This window comes from Schistocerca americana, chromosome 4 (genome assembly GCF_021461395.2).
Source record: "Schistocerca americana isolate TAMUIC-IGC-003095 chromosome 4, iqSchAmer2.1, whole genome shotgun sequence".
NCBI lineage: Eukaryota > Metazoa > Arthropoda > Insecta > Orthoptera > Acrididae > Schistocerca > Schistocerca americana.
In genome coordinates, this window is record NC_060122.1 from 291,377,656 (window position 1) to 291,396,601 (window position 18,946).

At 42.8% G+C, this 18,946-nt stretch overlaps 1 protein-coding gene across 3 annotated transcripts in view; it reads right to left on the bottom strand.

Moving 5' to 3' along the window:
• Nucleotides 1–219: 219 nt before the first annotated feature.
• LOC124613043 (facilitated trehalose transporter Tret1-like) overlaps nt 220–18,946 on the bottom strand; it is a 124,898-nt gene continuing 106,171 nt past the window's right edge. For all 3 annotated transcript variants that reach the window (XM_047141613.1, XM_047141614.1, XM_047141612.1), the window contains one exon: nt 220–1,126. In XM_047141613.1, the coding sequence (XP_046997569.1) occupies nt 761–1,126 (366 nt within the window). In that variant the 3' untranslated portion in view covers nt 220–760. The remainder of the gene's footprint in view (nt 1,127–18,946) is intronic.

Below are 18,946 nucleotides of genomic sequence, written 5' to 3' on the forward strand. Positions count from 1 at the left end.
ATTTTTGTAATGTGTTTATCTAACATGTTCCACACCCAGGAGGATTCCCTCTTTTATGGGTCTATGGAATGAATAATTAATCTAATCTAATCTAATCTAAACTGGTAGTGGTGCAAAGTGTCCTTCACTGTGCACCGAAGGATGGCTTGTGGAGTTTGTATGTACATGTAGACATAGATGTTACAAATCATATTAAATGTTTTGCAGTTTTGTATATTTCTTCATCACATCTTATTTACATTTATGATATAAAATACAAATATTGCAGTTATTTTAAATAATTTTATATTTACCATCATTGTTGAGTATATATTATTTTGTAGTTTTATAAATAACAGTCATCTTTCACTTAATATTTGTACATAAAACTTGTGCAGCCGAAGAGCGAGCATGTGCATGTCAACACAAGTGACTGGCTGGCGCTGTCTGATGTTTGAATATGCATCTGTCAGGTCCCAGAACCATTTTCACACAGGCACTTAGTGCCCATCATCACCGCTAAAAAAAGTCACGCGTTTTGGATTATTCTCGTCTTGCAGCAGGCACAAATGCAAGAGAAATATAGCATCAGTTGTCTCTGTCAAACAAGTATGTTCAACACAGTTGAAAGGGAGAAAGAGTCACAAAAACTACTCAGTGTTACCAGATCAAAACACAACGTTTAACGAAGTCTACTGTCTGGACAAAAGTCTTCACATTCTGACCGACATGCACGTTTGTCTAGTAACGTGCTGCAACGAGCTAGTGTCGTGTTACCACGTCAGAGATGAAGGGCCGGGTGCTGCGGGTGCTGCGGCACAGCTGGAGGTTGCTTCTCGGTGGATTCTGGCGACTCGGTGGCGTCTCCCTCGAAGTGTCGCATGATCTCCAGGAAGGAGCGGCCCTTGGTCTCGGGCACGCAGAAGTAGGTGAAGACGAGGCCGGCGGCGGCGCACGCCGAGAAGGAGAAGAAGACGACGTGCATGCCCACCTGGTCGCTGACCACCTGGAAGAGCTTCGCCACGGCCGTCGAGCTCACGCTGAGCACCACCGTCACGATGGCGGTGGCCAGCCCCTTCACCTCCGAGGGGAACACCTCGCCCACCATCGCCCACGGCACCGGGCCCAGCCCCAGGATGTTGAACACCTGAAAAAAAGGCCCAGACACTCCTATAGGCGGCAGTCGTAATGGAAGCTGCACTGAGCGGCCTGAGCTACCCAAGGGTACTCCAATTTGGAGATGTGTTCTCTATGCCGCCTAAATGTAGCCGCTAGATGTTATTGTTAGTTGCAAGTTTCATAATTCATCTGTACGATTCTTGTATCGAAATGACGTGGAACAAGTCAGTGTTAACATTAATGACAAAATTACACTACTGGCCATTAAAATTGCTACACCACGAAGATGACGCGCTACAGACGCGAAATTTAACCGACAGGAAGAAGATGCTGTCATATGCAAATGATTAGCTTTTCAGAGCATTCACGCAAAGTTGGTGCCGGTGGCGACACCTGCAACGTGCAGACACGAGGAAAGTTTCCAACCGATTTCTCATACACAAACAGCAGTTGACCGGCGTTGCCTGGTGAAACGTTGTTGTGATGCCTCGTGTAAGGAGGAGAAATGCGTACCATCACGTTTCCGACTTTGATAAAGGACGGATTGTAGCCTATCGCGATCGCGGTTTATCGTATCGGGACATTGCCGCTCGCGTTGGTCAAGATCCAATGACTGCTAGCAGAATATGGAATCGGTGGGTTCAGGAGGGTAATACGGAACGCCTGCTGGATCCCAACGGCCTCGTATCACTAGCAGTCGAGATGACAGGCATCTTATACGCACGGCTGTAACGGAAAGTGCAGCCACGTCTCGATCACTGAGTCAACAAATTGGGACGTTTGCAAGGCAACAACCATCTGCACGAACAGTTCGACGACGTTTGCAGCAGCATGGACTATCAGCTCGGAGACCATGGCTGCGGTTACCCTTGACGCTGCATCACAGGCAGGAGCGCCTGCAATTGCGTACTCAACGACGAACCTGGTTGCACGAATGGCAATACGTCATTTTTTCGGATGAATCCAGGTTCTGTTTACAGCATCATGATGGTCGCATCCGTGTTTGGCGACATCGCGGTGAACGCACATTGGAAGAGTGTATTCGTCATCGCCATACTGGCGTATCACCCGGCGTGATGGTATGGGGTGCCATTGATTACACGTCTCTGTCACCTCTTCTTCGCATTGACGGCACTTTGAACAGTGGACGTTACATTTCAGATGTGTTACGACCCGTGGCTCTACCCTTCATTCGATCCATGCGAAACCCTACATTTCAGCAGGATAATGCACGACCGCATGTTGCAGGTCCTGTACGGGCCTTTCTGGATACAGAAAATGTTCGACTGCTGCCCTGGCCAGCACATTCTCCAGATCTCTCACCAATTGAAAACGTCTGGTCAATGGTGGCCGACAATTGGCTCGCCACAATACGCCAGTCACTACTCTTGATGAACTGTGGTATCGTGTTGAAGCTGCTTGGGCAGCTGTACCTGTACACGCCATCCAAGATCTGTTTGAGTCAATGCCCAGGCGTATCAAGGCCGTTTTTACGGCCAGAGGTGGTTGTTCTGGGTACTGATTTCTCAGGATCTATGCGCCCAAACTGCGTGAAAATGTAGTCACATGTCAGTCCTAGTATAATATATTTGTCCAATGAATACCCGTTTATCATCTGCATTTCTTCTTGGTGTAGCAATTTTAATGGCCAGTAGTGTATTATTGAGTCCTACTCATACAACTACACTTAACAATAATTTCTTTTTTACTGGCTACCGGCTTTTACGTTGGAATTCGTCAGTGGATTAAAAGAATTTGTCCAGGACAAGTAATTTTAAGTTATATTTAAAATTCCAAAAGAGAATTAATCAGAATGATGCAAAATTACTACAAAATTGCTGAGAAAACAAGATTACATGTTAACGTAGAAAAGACAGAATACCTGCCCATAAGTAAGAAAACTAGAAAAGATGCACTTCTGACCGTAGATGGATTCAGTTTCAAGACTGTTGACCACTTCAAGTACCTAGGAAGTCTTTTTAGTAAAAACAACAAAAGAGATATAGAAATAGATGCCCGTTTATCAACACCAAACAAGAGACTTTTTAGTTTCATCAGTCTGCTAAGAAAAACATCACCTAGCAGTAACTTCAAAATCCACTTATAGCAATCGACAATTATACGTATGTATGTGCATCTTTTCTGGTTTTCTTACTTATGGGCACGTATTCTGTCTTTTCTTCATTAACATGTAATCTTGTTTTCTTAGCAATTTTGTAGTAATTTTGCATCATTCTGATTAATTCTCTTTTGGAATTTTAAATATAACTTAAAATTACTTGTCCTGGACAAATTCTTCTAATCCACTGACGAATGTATGTATATTTCTGGGTTGGGTTGGGTTGTTTGGGGAAAGAGACCAGACAGCGAGGTCATCGGTCTCATCGGATTAGGGAAGGATGGGGAAGGAAGTCGGCCGTACCCTTTCAAAGGAACCATCCCGGCATTTACCTGGAGCGATTTAGGGAAATCACGGAAAACCTAAATCAGGATGACCGGACGCGGGATTGAACCGTCGTCCTCCAGAATGCGAGTCCAGTGTCTAACCACTGCGCCACCTCGCTCGGTTGACCATTATACCTGTGATGTTATATAGATGTGAAACATTAATATTTAGAAAGAAAGATGAAGAAAAACTGTTAATATTCGAAGGAAAAGTACCAAGGATAATTTTTGGACCAGTATACGACGAAAATAACATGGAATGGAGAATAAGAAGAAATGAAGAATTAAGAGAGCTGTACAAACACCGTAACATCGTCGAAGTGCTCAAGAGGAGAAAGTTAAATTGGGCAGGCCATATAGCAAGAATGACAGAGAATAGACTACCTGGAATGGCATTCAGCAGAACAATAGATGGAACCAGAGAAAGATGGAGACCCAGAATCAGATGGCGGGATAACATTCGCGAAGACACAACTAACAACTAGGATGAACAGCAACAGCAACTGGACGAACAGCGCATTGGACAGGGAGAAGTGGAAGAGGCTCATAGAGCAGGCGTATGGTCGAAAGGCCCTTGCCACATGTAAAGTAAAGTAACCTGTCAGCTATTTTATGTTCTTAGGCAAATGGTCAAAAATTTTCGTTGCTGCTTGTTGAACTCCTTTCTGAGTCACTGTCAGCTTGTAATAGGTAATGAAGGTCATTTTTACCTATAGTGTTGTGGGCATAGACATCTCTATTCTTCTCAAGTTGTAATGTATTATTTAGGGCGAATTTCACTAGCGAACATAGTATGTACTGTGACGGCTCAGTTAAGACGCCTAGCTCCATGGCGTTTGTGGGGAACACAACATATTATTCTTACTGCTCGCTTTTATGCAGTCAGTACTTTCTTTCTAAGTGATGAGTTACCCCAGAAAATTATTCCGTAAGACATTATTGAGTGTAAATATGAAAAATATGTCAGGTGGATGGTTTGTTTGTTTCCCAAATTAGTAATTCTACGAAGACCAAAAGTATCTGAACTTGATTGTTTGAAAAGCTCAGTAATATGCTTCTTCCAGTACAAGTTTTTATCAGCAAGTACAGCCAAAAATTTGGAGCATTATGCCGTATTTGCTGACTTCTGTTCAAGTGCTACATCAATTGTTAGTACGATTAAATTTGTTGTACAGAACTGAATATAGTTAGTGTGTGCGTCTGTGTTTTTTTCCAAAGTATTGAGAGGATCCATTTTCGGAGAACCATTTTATAATTCTCTCTAATCTGATTTATTAACAATAGAATCGTCTGCAAAAAGTACCAATTCTGTTTGTTGAATGTTAACTAGTAGGTCATTCAAATACATTATGAATAGAAGAGAACCCAAAATTGAACCCTGTGATTTTTCCCCACTCACTAAAATTTTCTACCCTTTCGACACGGAATTATTCAGCACAACCTTTCGCTCTCTGTTTGTTAAGTATGATTCAAACCAACTGTGCGTAAAGCCATCAGTTCCGTAAAACTCGAGTTTTTCTAATAGAGTAATATGATTTACAACCAAACGCCTTGAAAAGCTCACAAAAACATCAACTGGCGATATTTTATTATTTAAGGCTTGTACTATTTGATGATTGAATGTATAAGTAGCATTCTCAGTCGAGCAACGCTTCTGGGATCCGAACTGTGATATGCTAAGTAAATTGTTTCCGTTTAAGTGTGAGACTACTCTTCAGTACATAAATTTTTCGCATGTTTTGGAAAAAGATGTCAGTAAGGAAACTGGACGATATTTGTTTAAGTCTGTGTTGTCATCTTTCTTATGAAGAGGTTTAACAATTGCATATTTTAACATCTCTGGAAAAATTCGCTGTGTCAGTGATGCGTTGCATACACCACTAAGGACATTACTTATTAAGTTGCGACAACTCTTCAGAATTATGTTTGAAATTCCATCAACATCACATTGACTTTTTTTTGTTGTTTTTAATTTCAGTGGAGGATATTGGTCCTACTTCTAGTTTCTCAAAGCTTTATGGATTGACATTTTAAATACAGTTTCTTGCTTCTTCAACTAAACCATTTAATCCTATTTTTGTTGCTACACTTCGATGCTATATTCTGCGTCTGCTACACGCAGGTTATATTGAACGAAGCAGCACATTGCAAGTTAACTGACTTCAAACGTGTGATGGTAATCGGAGCAAGAAGCGTAGTTCATATGTAGGAGATTAACAAGAATTCAGGTTTCCGTCTGCAAACTGCAGACTTTTCTGGCTGCCATCCATTTCAAAGACAGAATTATTTAATTAATACAAAACTGAATCACAGATTCGAACTGTACTACAGATTACGAACCAAATGACCGAAGTCACGCTTTGATTGGATAGATAATCAATGAGCGGTAACATTTGATAGGCTAATTTCCCCCACAAAAGTAATTTTTCCCACTATTCCGATCCTACTGACGTGTTACCAAGGAAAATGGCCACAGGATGAGAAAGTTCGCATAATCTTTAGATTTCCGGAAATAAATTCAGTAAAATAGTCCAAAGTTGGCATGTTCGTTGAAAAGGAAGTCAATGGCTATTGCTTTCAAACCGGCTATGGGCCACGCTTCCGCACATGCAGACCCTTTTCCTGTGGGGGCGTTAGGCTGGTGCCACCATAGAAAGACCAACTTAAAAGGGAGAGAGTTTCCCCCGCCACAGTACGTGAAACGCTGCTAGAGGGTCAATGCCGTCTCGTTGATCAAACTGGCTGCAAGGAATTATCGGGTGGTTATAATTAAAGTGCAGCTGCTCACAGAGGTCCATTGTGGGGCGTAATGATCGTGTCGCAGTGAAACTTCGTAGATATTCTAATGCGTTAATGCGGAACTGATTTACGCTGGAAAAAAAGAATTCCAATTTTGGCCACCATCTGCAACTCTGGCGCTGTGAATGCAAGAGAAACGTGTGGAAATGTTTCCATATGTAATGGATTAGGAACGGGACGTGGGCAGAAAATATTTAACAAGTGAGAAAGGTATAATGCTGATTTTATTATTAACCGCCGCTTACATACTTTGTTCTGTATGAACACCGGAAACGTCGACGAGATGCTGCACCCGTAAAACGACGTGACCAAAAGATGCTCGCAGCAGTTCCAGTGGAATCTGAGCAACGATTTCCTTTATACTGGCCTTCAGATCAGGTAGAGACGCAACGAGTCCCTGGTAAACGCGTTCTTTTAGATACCCCCAGAGTCAAAATTCACATGGATCCAGATCAGGTGATGTAGCAGGCCACACGTCTGGAAAACCTCTGGAGGTGACATGTTTGCTGAAAGTTGCATTAAGCAGACCTTACAATGGGCGAGCGGCATGAGGCGTTGTTCCATCATGAATGAAAACAGAGGTTTCCACAAAGTCCAGAGCAGGAATCACGGGCTGTACAAGGAGGTCTCGATTACGTGCAGACGTCATGGTGCACCTCAAAGGCCCTCTGGGTGTACCACATTCAAAGAAGAACGAACCAAGAATAAAGATGCTTGTAAATCCACACCACACGGTCACATACGGCGAGTGCGCAACACGAGGTTTAACAGTACCCCAAACTGACAGTTGTGTGTATTCACTGTACCCTTAGTGTAAAATGTGCCCCTTCACTCTATAGAATATGCCCTGGCCACATGTCATCAACTTCGATTCATGCCTGAAACCAGAGAGAAAACTCAGAATATTGCTGCGGATCATGTTTCAGTTGCTGCAGCTTCTGGATCTTGTGCTGGTACCAGTGTAAAATAGACTGCAAAACTGTTGACCATAGGGTGGAAAATTCTCGTTACACAGCACGAGCACTATAGCAGTACCCGGGGCACGTGCTGCGTGGTCAGTTACAGCAACAGCAACCTCGTCAGTCTTCCAACGGGACAGGTGCTGCACCAAGCTCTCTCATACTTCCGAACTTCATTGTCATCTTCTTTAAACCATTTAATGACGTTGGGCCTCTCTTCAGACCTTTCAGTTGGAGATACTCTCTCAATGCAGCGCTGTAATTCCTGCCATTCACATAAAACAGTTTCACTAACTGCGCACGTTCTCTCTTCTCAATAGCCTCATTGTTCATCCATGTTATGGACTGTCAAATGGCAGTGTGGATGTCAAGCCGTTATACAAACAGTGTACAGCGCCAGATTTTCATCTAGTGAAAGAAGGAAGGAAGAGTGGATTTCACGTCTCGGCGATATCGAGGTCATTACTGACGGAGCACAAGCTCGGATTGTGTCAAAAATGGGAAAGGAAATAGGCCATGCCTTTTCATAGGAACCATACCGGTATTTGCCTGGAGCGATTTAGGGAAATCACAGAAGACCTTAGACTGGATGGCCGGCGGGGGTTTGAACCGACATCCTCCCAAATGAGAGTCCAGTGTGCTAACCATTGCACCACCTAGCTTGATAGATTTGCATCTGCTGGCCACAACTGGAACTAATTTGTTTTGCAGCGTAAATCGGTTTCGCATTAACACAGCAGAATATCTGCCACGTTTCGCTGCCATACGATAATTACAGCCACACTTGACCTCCGCAAGTAACTGCACTTTGACTACCACCTCCCGCTACTTTTCACTGGATTAGTCATTTCGCATTGTCTCCACCGAGAAAATAAAACAGAGGGACTCACACTCCAAAAAATGGTTCAAATTGCTCTGAGCACTATGGAACTTAACACTGAGGTCATCAGTCCACTAGAACTTAGAACTACTTAAACCTAACTAACCTAAGGACATCACACACATCCATGCAGGATTCGAACCTGCGACCGTAGCGGTCGCGCGGTTCCAGACTGAAGCGCCTAGAACCGCTCGGCCACACCGGCCGGCGACTCACACTCCCAAACCCACTTACGAGCAGTATCTAATCGTGCCACCATCTTACTTGTAACGTGTACAGCAAACTCACGATAGGAATCTGGTTGCACATTTAGAAGATGTGGACTATTTTGGCGATCGTTGTAACATCGCGGCTTGCGTCTGGTTCTGCAAGTTGACAACCACCAATTCACTTGTGCTTTTGTGGTAAGCAACGCTTTCAATGCGCTCACTCTCGCTTGTCATCTCTGCTTATCTCATGGTTCTCTTGTAACTGCTTGTTTATTACCCTTGCGGTTATTTCACTCTTTCGATACATCTAGTAATTTTCCGTAAGAGCTAGAACGAAGCCGTATTTCTATTTTCTAATGTATTTTATGTATTCTTTTCCCATGCATAGCTTTTTTGTACCAATGGTAGGCAAATTGTGGATTCACGGCTTTTCTCATATTGTGGAGGCTGCTTTACCATTTACCATGTGTTGCAGGTGAAATGCGGATTTTGAATTCAATTCTTCTGTAGCCCTTCCATCCGTCTCTAAGTAACTCTAACAAGCTACTAGGGAAACACTTGCTGTAGGCTCGCAATCTCTGATGTTCAACAGTCAAGAACACCAGCAGTTTTTGCAGGTATGCCAAAATTTGTTTGTAAAATTCCAGGAGGGAGTCACATAACACAGTTTATGGCACGTTTGTGTCATCAATAGCTGCCAATTATCATATTTCCATTTTAATTAAACTTGTCCTATGTGATAATCGTACCCTGTCTTTTCATTTGTTAACCTGTTCACGAGTGGTGACGAAGCAATGCAATAAATTCCACTAGGGCTTCACAGGACTGGAATATATAACACCACACAGACAGGTTCATACAACAGCAGCTTCACGATTCCAACAGCGTCCAGGGACAGATCTTCAATATCGCAAAGAGAATGTTTCCACACGAGTACTGGGACACGTAGGACCACTACTAGTGTATGAAGAAGGGACGTCACTCCACATCCACAGAGCTATATGGGGCAGTCGACAGTGTAGTGTGAGAAATCACTGCCGACTTTAGTGTAGGGTGTCAGGAATTCATTTCTGCTAGGACGGTGTCGAGACAAGTGTACTGCTTAGGCTACAACAAGCGACGACCGACTTCTGTCACAGTGCCTTCCCGTTACTTTTTGGTCACTCTGCGTATTTTCTGGGTGTGGATATGAGTATTAAAGTTGTATGTGAGATATGTTTGTTCCATATCAAAAACGAGAGTGTAATGGGGTCATACGTCATAACGTGTGTATTAGGCGCACTTGGTGGGCGTGTCTGGAGTTTCTAGTCACTCAAGCAGCAACCAGATGAGTGAGATCCAATGGGCAACAGCCACATAGAGGTAAATAGGTCTTATGGTTCAACCCTGGAAAAACACATCTAAATCCAATAATGCGAGTTGGTAACGACAAATCTGATGAGTGACCATGGATGAAGTGTTCCTTTTCTTAAAAAAAAAAAAAAAAATCCGTTCTTCTGCCTGGTTTGATGGTACCCGCCACGACTTCCTCTCCTCTGCCAACGTCTTCTCTCATAGCAGAGTAGCACTTACACATAACGACCTGAACTATTTGTTGGGCGTATCCAATCACTGTTTTCCGGTACAGTTTTTACCTCTACAGTTTCCTCTAGTACCACGAAATTTATTCCTTGAAGTCTAACACTTGTCCTGTCATCCCCTCCCTTCTTCTTGTCAGTGTTTTCCTGATATTCCTTTCCTTGTTAATTCTGCGGAACACCTTCTCATTTCGTAATCTCTTAGTCTACCTAACTATCAACTTACTTTTACAGAGCCACATCTCAGAAACTTTCAACCACTTCTTTCCCGGTTCCTTGGCGCAATAGCGTCAGAAATACGTGTTAAAGTGAAAGGGAACTTATATAATCAATTAAACTAGAGCTACACAACGTAGAAATACATCACTGTATAGCGAATTTGACGGTGAAATTGATGGCAATAAGAGCTCCTCAATACATCTCTTTCAAAGTTAGAACAGAAGAAAGATGAATAAATGTGGTAATTCTACGAAATGGCCATGAAAAAATTGCTACGGGATTTGACAACGTGTTGTTGGATACCGTATATCACGTACATGGTGACCTGGAAGTTAGTATTTGATAATGTACTAATACACAGAACAGTGTAGGTAGAGAGGAAAAACTTGACACTCATGCCTGAGGCATGGGGTTTTATCGAAACCAACAACGAGAGCAAAAATCAGCCAATATATGGCACTAGACAGCAACACGTCAGTGACACCGCATGAGAATCGTGTATGAAATGGCCTGTATTGAGAGAGGGAGACAGATACGCCAGCAATCGCATTAGAAAATTGTAGCGAAATGCAGGAAGATCTGCAGCGGATAGGCACTTGGTGCAGGGAGTGGCAACTGACCCTTAACATAGACAAATGTAATGTATTGCGAATACATAGAAAGAAGGATCCTTTATTGTATGATTATACGATAGCGGAACAAACACTGGTAGCAGTTACTTCTGTAAAATATCTGGGAGTATGCGTGCGGAACGATTTGAAGTGGAATGATCATATAAAATTAATTGTTGGTAAGGCGGGTACCAGGCTGAGATTCATTGGGAGAGTGCTTAGAAAATGTAGTCCATCAACAAAGGAGGTGGCTTACAAAACACTCGTTCGACCTATACTTGAGTATTGCTCATCAGTGTGGGATCCGTACCAGATCGGTCTGACGGAGGAGATAGAGAAGATCCAAAGAAGAGCGGCGCGTTTCGTCACAGGGTTATTTGGTAACCGTGATAGAGTTACGGAGATGTTTAATAAACTCAAGTGGCAGACTCTGCAAGACAGGCGCTCTGCATCGCGGTGTAGCTTGCTCGCCAGGTTTCGAGAGGGTGCGTTTCTGGATGAGGTATCGAATATATTGCTTCCCCCTACTTATACCTCCCGAGGAGATCACGAATGTAAAATTAGAGAGATTAGAGCGCGCACGGAGGCTTTCAGACAGTCGTTCTTCCCGCGAACCATACGCGACTGGAACAGGAAAGGGAGGTAATGACAGTGGCACGTAAAGTGCCCTCCGCCACACACCGTTGGGTGGCTTGCGGAGTATAAATGTAGATGTAGATGTAGAATGTTGGCTCAGTATAGAAGATCCGCAACTACAGCTTTACGACCCTATAGCCATAAGAATGGTATTCGAACAGGTAAACGTTCTGTGGCAATTTTCGCAGTGAAGGAAATGATCATGAACTTCGAAGCCACTGGTTATTTAGACCAGGGGTTCTCAAACATTTCCTCTGACGGAACACTTTCAGATACTGGTTCTTTGATGGAACACCTTGTTTATTTTGAAGGTTAATCAGATTAACACAATTTTTAAAAATGGGAGAAATGTGTTTTGTTCAGTGATTACATCAATTTTAAGTCACAACTAGTAGCATAGAAATCATAACAAAATTTTTTAAAAATAAAAATTGTCGAAAAAGGCCATGATGTTAATGGGTTTTCGCGGGACACCAGTATTCCACGGAACACAGTTTGGGAAACCCTCATTTACATGACAGGCCCCGTAGTGGGCGACCAGACACAAGCGCTACTGCTGCTCGGACATTTCATGAAGAAAAGGAAACTTCAGCGGGGCTAACCTGCGCATGGTGAAGTCAGCGCTCATAAAGTCGCACATCGCACTTGCATTCCACGCACTACAGTTTGGAGAGCGCTAAGGTGTAACCTCCACTGTTATCCGGACAAAATCCCATGTTAGCCGGCCGAAGTGGCCGTGCGGTTAAAGGCGCTGCAGTCTGGAACCGCAAGACCGCTACGGTCGCAGGTTCGAATCCTGCCTCGGGCATGCATGTTTGTGATGTCCTTAGGTTAGTTAGGTTTAACTAGTTCTAAGTTCTAGGGGACTAATGACCTCAGCAGTTGAGTCCCATAGTGCTCAGAGCCATTTGAACCATTTTTGAACTAAAATCCAATGTTATCATGAACTGTTAGGCACAGATTTTGTGACGCGAAGAGAATTTGCGCGTCGGCACTCCCAAAAAATGGGGAAAGATGATGATTGATTGTCTTAAGTGTTGTGGACCGACGAAGCCCATTTCACACTGCGAGGATCTGTCAACACCCCACAACTGCAGAATTTGGGCTATCGATAGTGCAAACCCCGCTATATGACAAGAAAGTCTCGGTGTGATGTGGATTTACCTCATCAATCGTGATCGAACCCTTTTTTTTAAAAAAAAAATGCGGGGTGGTGCTTTTCAGACGGTCAGCGTGACGGGTGCGAGGTACGCCTGTGTGTTACAGAATCGCATCATCTCTAGCCTGCTGGAAGGTACGACATTTATGCAGGACGGCGCTGCACCCCATACTGCTACACGTGTGGAAGATCTCTTGCGCACATCGTTTGGTGAGGGTCGCGTGCTGAGTCTCCACTTTTGTCACTCTTGGCCTCCCCGGTCCCCAGACATCAGTCAGTGTTTTATTATTGGTTGTGGGTTTACCTGACGTCACAAGTCTACCGTGATCGTCCGATCTCTGTAGGCCTGCTAAAAGACAACATCCGACGGCAATTTCTCGCCATGTCTATTGCTATACTGCACAGTGCTGTTCACAAGACTATCCCTCGACTACAGGTATTATTAATGCGTGACGGCCGAGATGCTGAGCATTTGTTATAAAGAACACTATCTTTACTAAAAATCAATTATTATGCTAATTATTGCATTTTTATCATACGAAGCGCCCTCTGTTGGTCATTTTGTGCACCTTTTTTGTGATTTCAATAAAATCCCATTCAGTTCAAGCATGTGTGTCAATTTTTACGTCGCTACTTACATCGTTCCGTGAAGTATTGAATTGTCACAAGAACTTGTGGTAACCCTGTATTACAACGCTATGTGGCGATCTAGACCATACACACAGTCGTTTAGCCGGCAGGTGCATAAAACAGCAGTAGAATTAATGAATATCACATAATGATTTAACATACTAACACGTGCAACAGCATCCATTAGAATACTTCATATATAATAATTAACTTTTTTAAATCAGGAGTACAACTGACATAATACCAGGCAAACGGTATAATGTAGCGTACGCTTGCACACACTGGCTATATGAGAATGAAAACTGCTACGTAAATGATATTTTCATGCCACTAGATATAATAATTAGAAAGTATCTTTTATATCATTGAAATATGTTGCAAAGTGCGATTCATCGACTGAGCTATATCTCTATTTAGTCGAAGAAATAGGATATAAACCCAACCACAAAAAGCATAGAATGCCCTGTACTTAGAGATGCTGATGAACATTGTAACTCAAATAGGCTAACTATTATGCATTTTATTTTCAGGGGCTATGGCACGGAAAAGTGGAATGAAGCTTAGTTGTTCAGTTCTACATTGGTGACAAGTTTATTGGTGCTTTTCAGACCTATTGAATACTTTCGTTTTCTCTTCTTGATTATAAATGTTACGTAGTTTTGACTCTTTCGCATTGTTTTTACAGTAAAGCCTCCAAGTATGCCTTAAACATGATCCGTTTAGGATGTTAGTAAAAGATGATATCATTTTCGCGTTACTTTGAATTTTCCCTTTAACGTCTTAGTGCCTGCGCGATCCTCCAGTGGCATTTGAAATTAAACTGCAGAAAACTAACGACATGGCGAGAAAAAGGAACAGTTACACAAGTAACAAGTAACAGCAACATATTTATTAGAATAGTAACGGGAAAGTGGCGTGGGGGAGAAAGAATACTGTTTCCTCCGCCACATACTTTACAGTAGATATTCTGATTTATATATAACAGAAAATGATAATTACTCTCTTGATGGAAGCAACTCAAATAATGTAGGAAGTGTATTAGACGCTTCCAACAACACGTTAACAAGACTAATGTTGCAGGGTGACGAAAATTTATTTTTCACAGGTAAGTACCAAAAAGGTCTAGTGACGGTTGTCATACTAGTAAATGTGTTCGGAAATACCGAGATACAGTGCAATAAAGAGTTGACATCGCAGGGTTATATTTACAGGTTCACCGACCTTGTAACGACGAGATTTCACCGAACTAACAGGGTCTTGTTACTTTTCAACAAGTAAACCTTAAACATTAGTGTCTGTAAGCGGAGAGAGAAATTTTAAGAGGCGAATCAGGAATTTCAGTTTTACTTGGCCTATTGTCTTGCGCGTGGATCAGATGACTGAGAAATAGGCAACACATATTGCCAACGAAAGCTGTCGTGTCTCAGACGATAACCGATCTTAAACAATGCCTAACGTAATCGGGAAGCGTCAGCGAACATTTTGTCTGTACCAAATTTTGTTTCCCCTGACGTGTCATGTCACACCTCGGCGTTTGTCGCAAGGACTTTGTAGTACCATGTATTTATTATTGGTTGAATTGCTGATTCGTGCACGAGTCTTACATCTACTCCACGACTAATGTTGACGTTTAATGTTGTTGTTGTTGTTGTTGTTGTGGTCTTCAGTCCGAATACTGGTCTGATGTAGTTCTTCACTTTGTACTGTGCAAGCCTCTTCATCTCCGAATAACTACTGCAACCTTCATTCTTCTGAATCCTCTTACTGTATTCATCTCTTCGTCTCCCTCTATGACTTTTACTCCCCACATTTCCCTCCAGTACTAAGCTGATGGTCCATTGATGTCTCAGAACGTGTCCTATCAAACAGTACAACCGATACCTTCTTTCTTTTCTCCCAAGTTGTATTCAGTACCTCCTCGTTAGTTACGTGATCTACCCGTCTAATCTTCAGCATTTTCCTCTAGCACCACATTTCACTTCTATTCTTTTCTTGTCCAAACAGTTTATCGTCCATGTTTCACTTCCATACAGGGCTACATTCCATACAAATACTTTCAGAAAAAACTTCCTGACGCTTAAAATCTGTATTCGTTGTTAACAAATTTCTCTTCTTCAGAAACGTTTTTCTTGCCGTTGCCAGTCTACTTCGGTATCATCAGTTATTTAGCTGCCCATATAGAAAAACTCATCTACTACTTGTCCGCCACTGTAGTTGAGTGGACAGCGCGCCGGCCTGTCATGCCGGGGGACCCGGGTTCGATTCCCGTCTGTGTTCGGGATTTTCTCTGTTCAGGCACTGGGTTCTCGTGTCGTCTTCATCATCAACTCATCCTCATCGACGCGCAAGTCGCCGAAGTGGCGACACTTCAAAAGACTTGTACCAGGCGACTAGGTCTACCCACCGGGAGGCCATCGCCACATTTCATTCCATCTACTACTTTAAGTGTCTCATTTCCTAATCTAATTCTCTCAGCATTACCTAATTTAATTCGACTGAATTCGATTATCCTTGTTTTGCTTTTGGTGATGTTCACCTTATATTCTCCTTTCAAGACGCTGTCCATTCCGTTCAACAGCTCTTCCAAGTCCTTTGCTGTCTCTGACAGAACGAGATAATGTAGTCGGCAAATGCCAATGTTTTTATTTCTTTTCCCTGAACTTTAATTCCTACTCCGAATTTATCTTTTGTTTCCTTTACTGGCCAACTGCCTTGACGCAGTGGTAACACCGATTTCCGTCAGATCACTGAAGTTAAGCGCTTTCGGGCCGGGCTAGCACTGGGATGGGTGACCATCCGATCTGCCGAGCGCTGTGCACTCAGCCCTTGTGAGGCAAACTGAGGAGCTACTTGATTTAGAAGTAGCGGCTCCGGTCTCGTAAACTGACATACGGCCGGGAGAGCGGTGTGCTGACCACATGCCCCTCCATTTCCGCATCCAGTGTGGGCTGAGGATGACACGGCGGCCGGTGGGTGCCTTTGGGTCTTCCAAGGCTGTTCGGACGGAGTTCCTTTGCTGCTTGCTCAATGTACAGGTTGAAAAACATCGAGGACAGGCTTCTCAACCACTGCTTCCCTTTGATGCCACTCGATTCTTACAACTCCCGACTGGTTTCTGTGCAATTTGTAAATATTCTTTCGCTCCCTGTATTTTACCCTTGCTACCTTCATAATTTCAAATAGCGTGTTCCAGTGAACATTCTCAAAAGCTTTCTCCAGGTCTACAAATGCTATAAACATAGCTTTGCCTCTTCTTAACCCATCTTCTAAGATAAATCATAGAATCAGTACTGCCTCGGGTGTTCCTACATTTCTCCTGAATCCAGACTGATCTTCCCCGAGGTTGACTTCTACCAGTTCTTCCATTATTTTGAAACCATGACTAGTCCGCACAGGATACGGTGGCCGATGTGCAGTGATCAGCTTTCGCTGCGCGAGATGGCCGAGCGGTCCAAGGCGCCTTTCACGGTTCGCTCGGCTGCCACCGTAGGAGGTTCGAGTCCTCCCTCGGGCCATAGGTGTATGTGTTGTCTTTAGCGTAAGTTAGTATAAGTTAGATTAAGTAGTATGTAAGACTAGGGACCCATGACCTCAGCAGTTTGGTCCCATAGGGCCTTACCGCAAATTTCAAATCAGTTTTCGTGCAAAGCGCTGGGAGAATTCATTCGTTTGTTCATTGCGGTAATATTCACACCTGTCAGCACCTGATTTCTATGGAACTGGAATTATTACATTCTTCTAGAAGCCTTGGGGTATTTCGCCTGCCTCCTGCATCTTGTACACACATGGAAGAGTTATGTCATTGCTGGCTCACCCAAGGCTATCAGTAGTTCTGACGGAATATCGTCTATTCCCGGGGCCTTTTTCAACTTAGATCTTTCAGAGCCTTATCAAATTTTTCTCGCAGGATTACATTTCCCCTTTCATCTTCATCCACGTTCACTTCCCTTTCTTTGATATTGCGTTCAAGTTCATCCCCCTTGTATAGACCCTCAATAAACTCCTTCTACCTTTCAGCTTTTCCTTCTTTGCTTAGGACTGGTTTACCATCTGAGCTCTTGATATTTATTCAGCTACTTCTCTTTTCTCCAAAGGCCTCTTTCATTTTCCTGTAGGCGGAATTTATCTTTCCCCTAGTAAAACAGCTTCTAAAACCTTACATTTGCCCGCTAGCCGTTCCTGCTTAACAATTTTGCACTTCTTGTCAATCTCAATTTCTAGACGTATGTATTACCTTTCGCCTGCTTCATTTGCTGTTTTTTTTTTCATATTTCCGCCCTTCACCAATTAAATTCAATATATCCCATGTCACCCAAGGATTTCTGCTAGGTTTTGTCTTTCTACCAATTTGATCCTCAGCTGCCTTCACTAATTCATCTCTCAAACCTACCCACTCGTCTTTCACTGTATTCGTTTCACCTGGTCTACTCAATGGTTCCCTAAAGCTGTCTACGAAACTCTCAACAGTCTCTGGTTGTTTCAACTTATCTAGATCCCAGTTTCTTAATTTCATACCTTTTGACAATTTCTTTACTTTTAATCTACAGTTCATAACAAATAAATTGTAGTCAGAGTCCAAATATGCCCCTGAAAATGTCCTGGAATCTCAAATCTGCTTCCTAAATCTGTCTTACCATTTTAAAATCAGTTTTAAACCTTTCAGTGTCTCCCGACCAACAGCAAGGTCTATAGTTTATGGGGAAGGGGAGGGAGGGAAATGTTTACAAGGTAATTCCTAAGTCATCTTCTAAATCATCGCTACATATTCATCATGTACCATAGATCCCCAATTTTGGGAATGTAACTCTCTATTAAAGCTTTTTTGTACTAGAAAAAATCTTGTTGCGTCGCATATTACTGAATCCCTGTGCTGTTGCGAGAAAGGGATTATACCGATAGGAATTGTCCTCGCAAGCCAACGGGATTAAGCCAAAGGTCGGGCGTGGAATGGGTCTGTTTCATTAAAGTGAATATTACAAATAATGTGAAGAATAAAATTAAATATAAAAAATTTAAACACACAGTCGATCATCATCCTTTTATAGGACGCTACAATATGCCGTGAGTAAAATACTCTGCCAGTTGTACAAATAAACTTTGGTATTAGCTGCTAGCAATGAATGTAATCCTTAACAGCACACCCGTTCACAGGTAAATGGTAGACGGAATATTCCAGATTCTTCGTAGAGTGGTGATTCCTAAACGTTTCGCGCAACAAAGGAAGATTATCTTTCTTTTGGTAGCTATTTCTGTGGACCACTGTTTACTCACCGAGAACCGAATACAGTGGAGATTTATAGTCCCATGTACAACTTGGTGGAGAGGTTGGTGATAAATAAGGATTGACTTGACAAGACTATGTCTCCACAAAGTTGTCGGGTGTTGCAGTACAAAGAGAATCTAGAAGCATTACGGTACTCGTGGAATCCACCCTCAATAACAGCCGAACTAGCATGGAAGCAGACCCGAAAACGGAATTACGATTTATGTAGTAAATCGTAGAGGACTTACAGAAGCGAACGAATGGACCTGTGAAGGTTCGAGTCTTGAGACGTCTTCTTGCTGTAAGAGGACGACATTTTGTGTATATAATTCTCATCCCTAAAAGCAGAGCGGCTGTTCGACTTATGGCCATTTCAGAGAGAGCGAACTGATAGTGGGGCAGAGGGAGTCCAAATTGGGAACATTTTGGGAGTCGATTTGCAGACCGGCATTTACCTTACA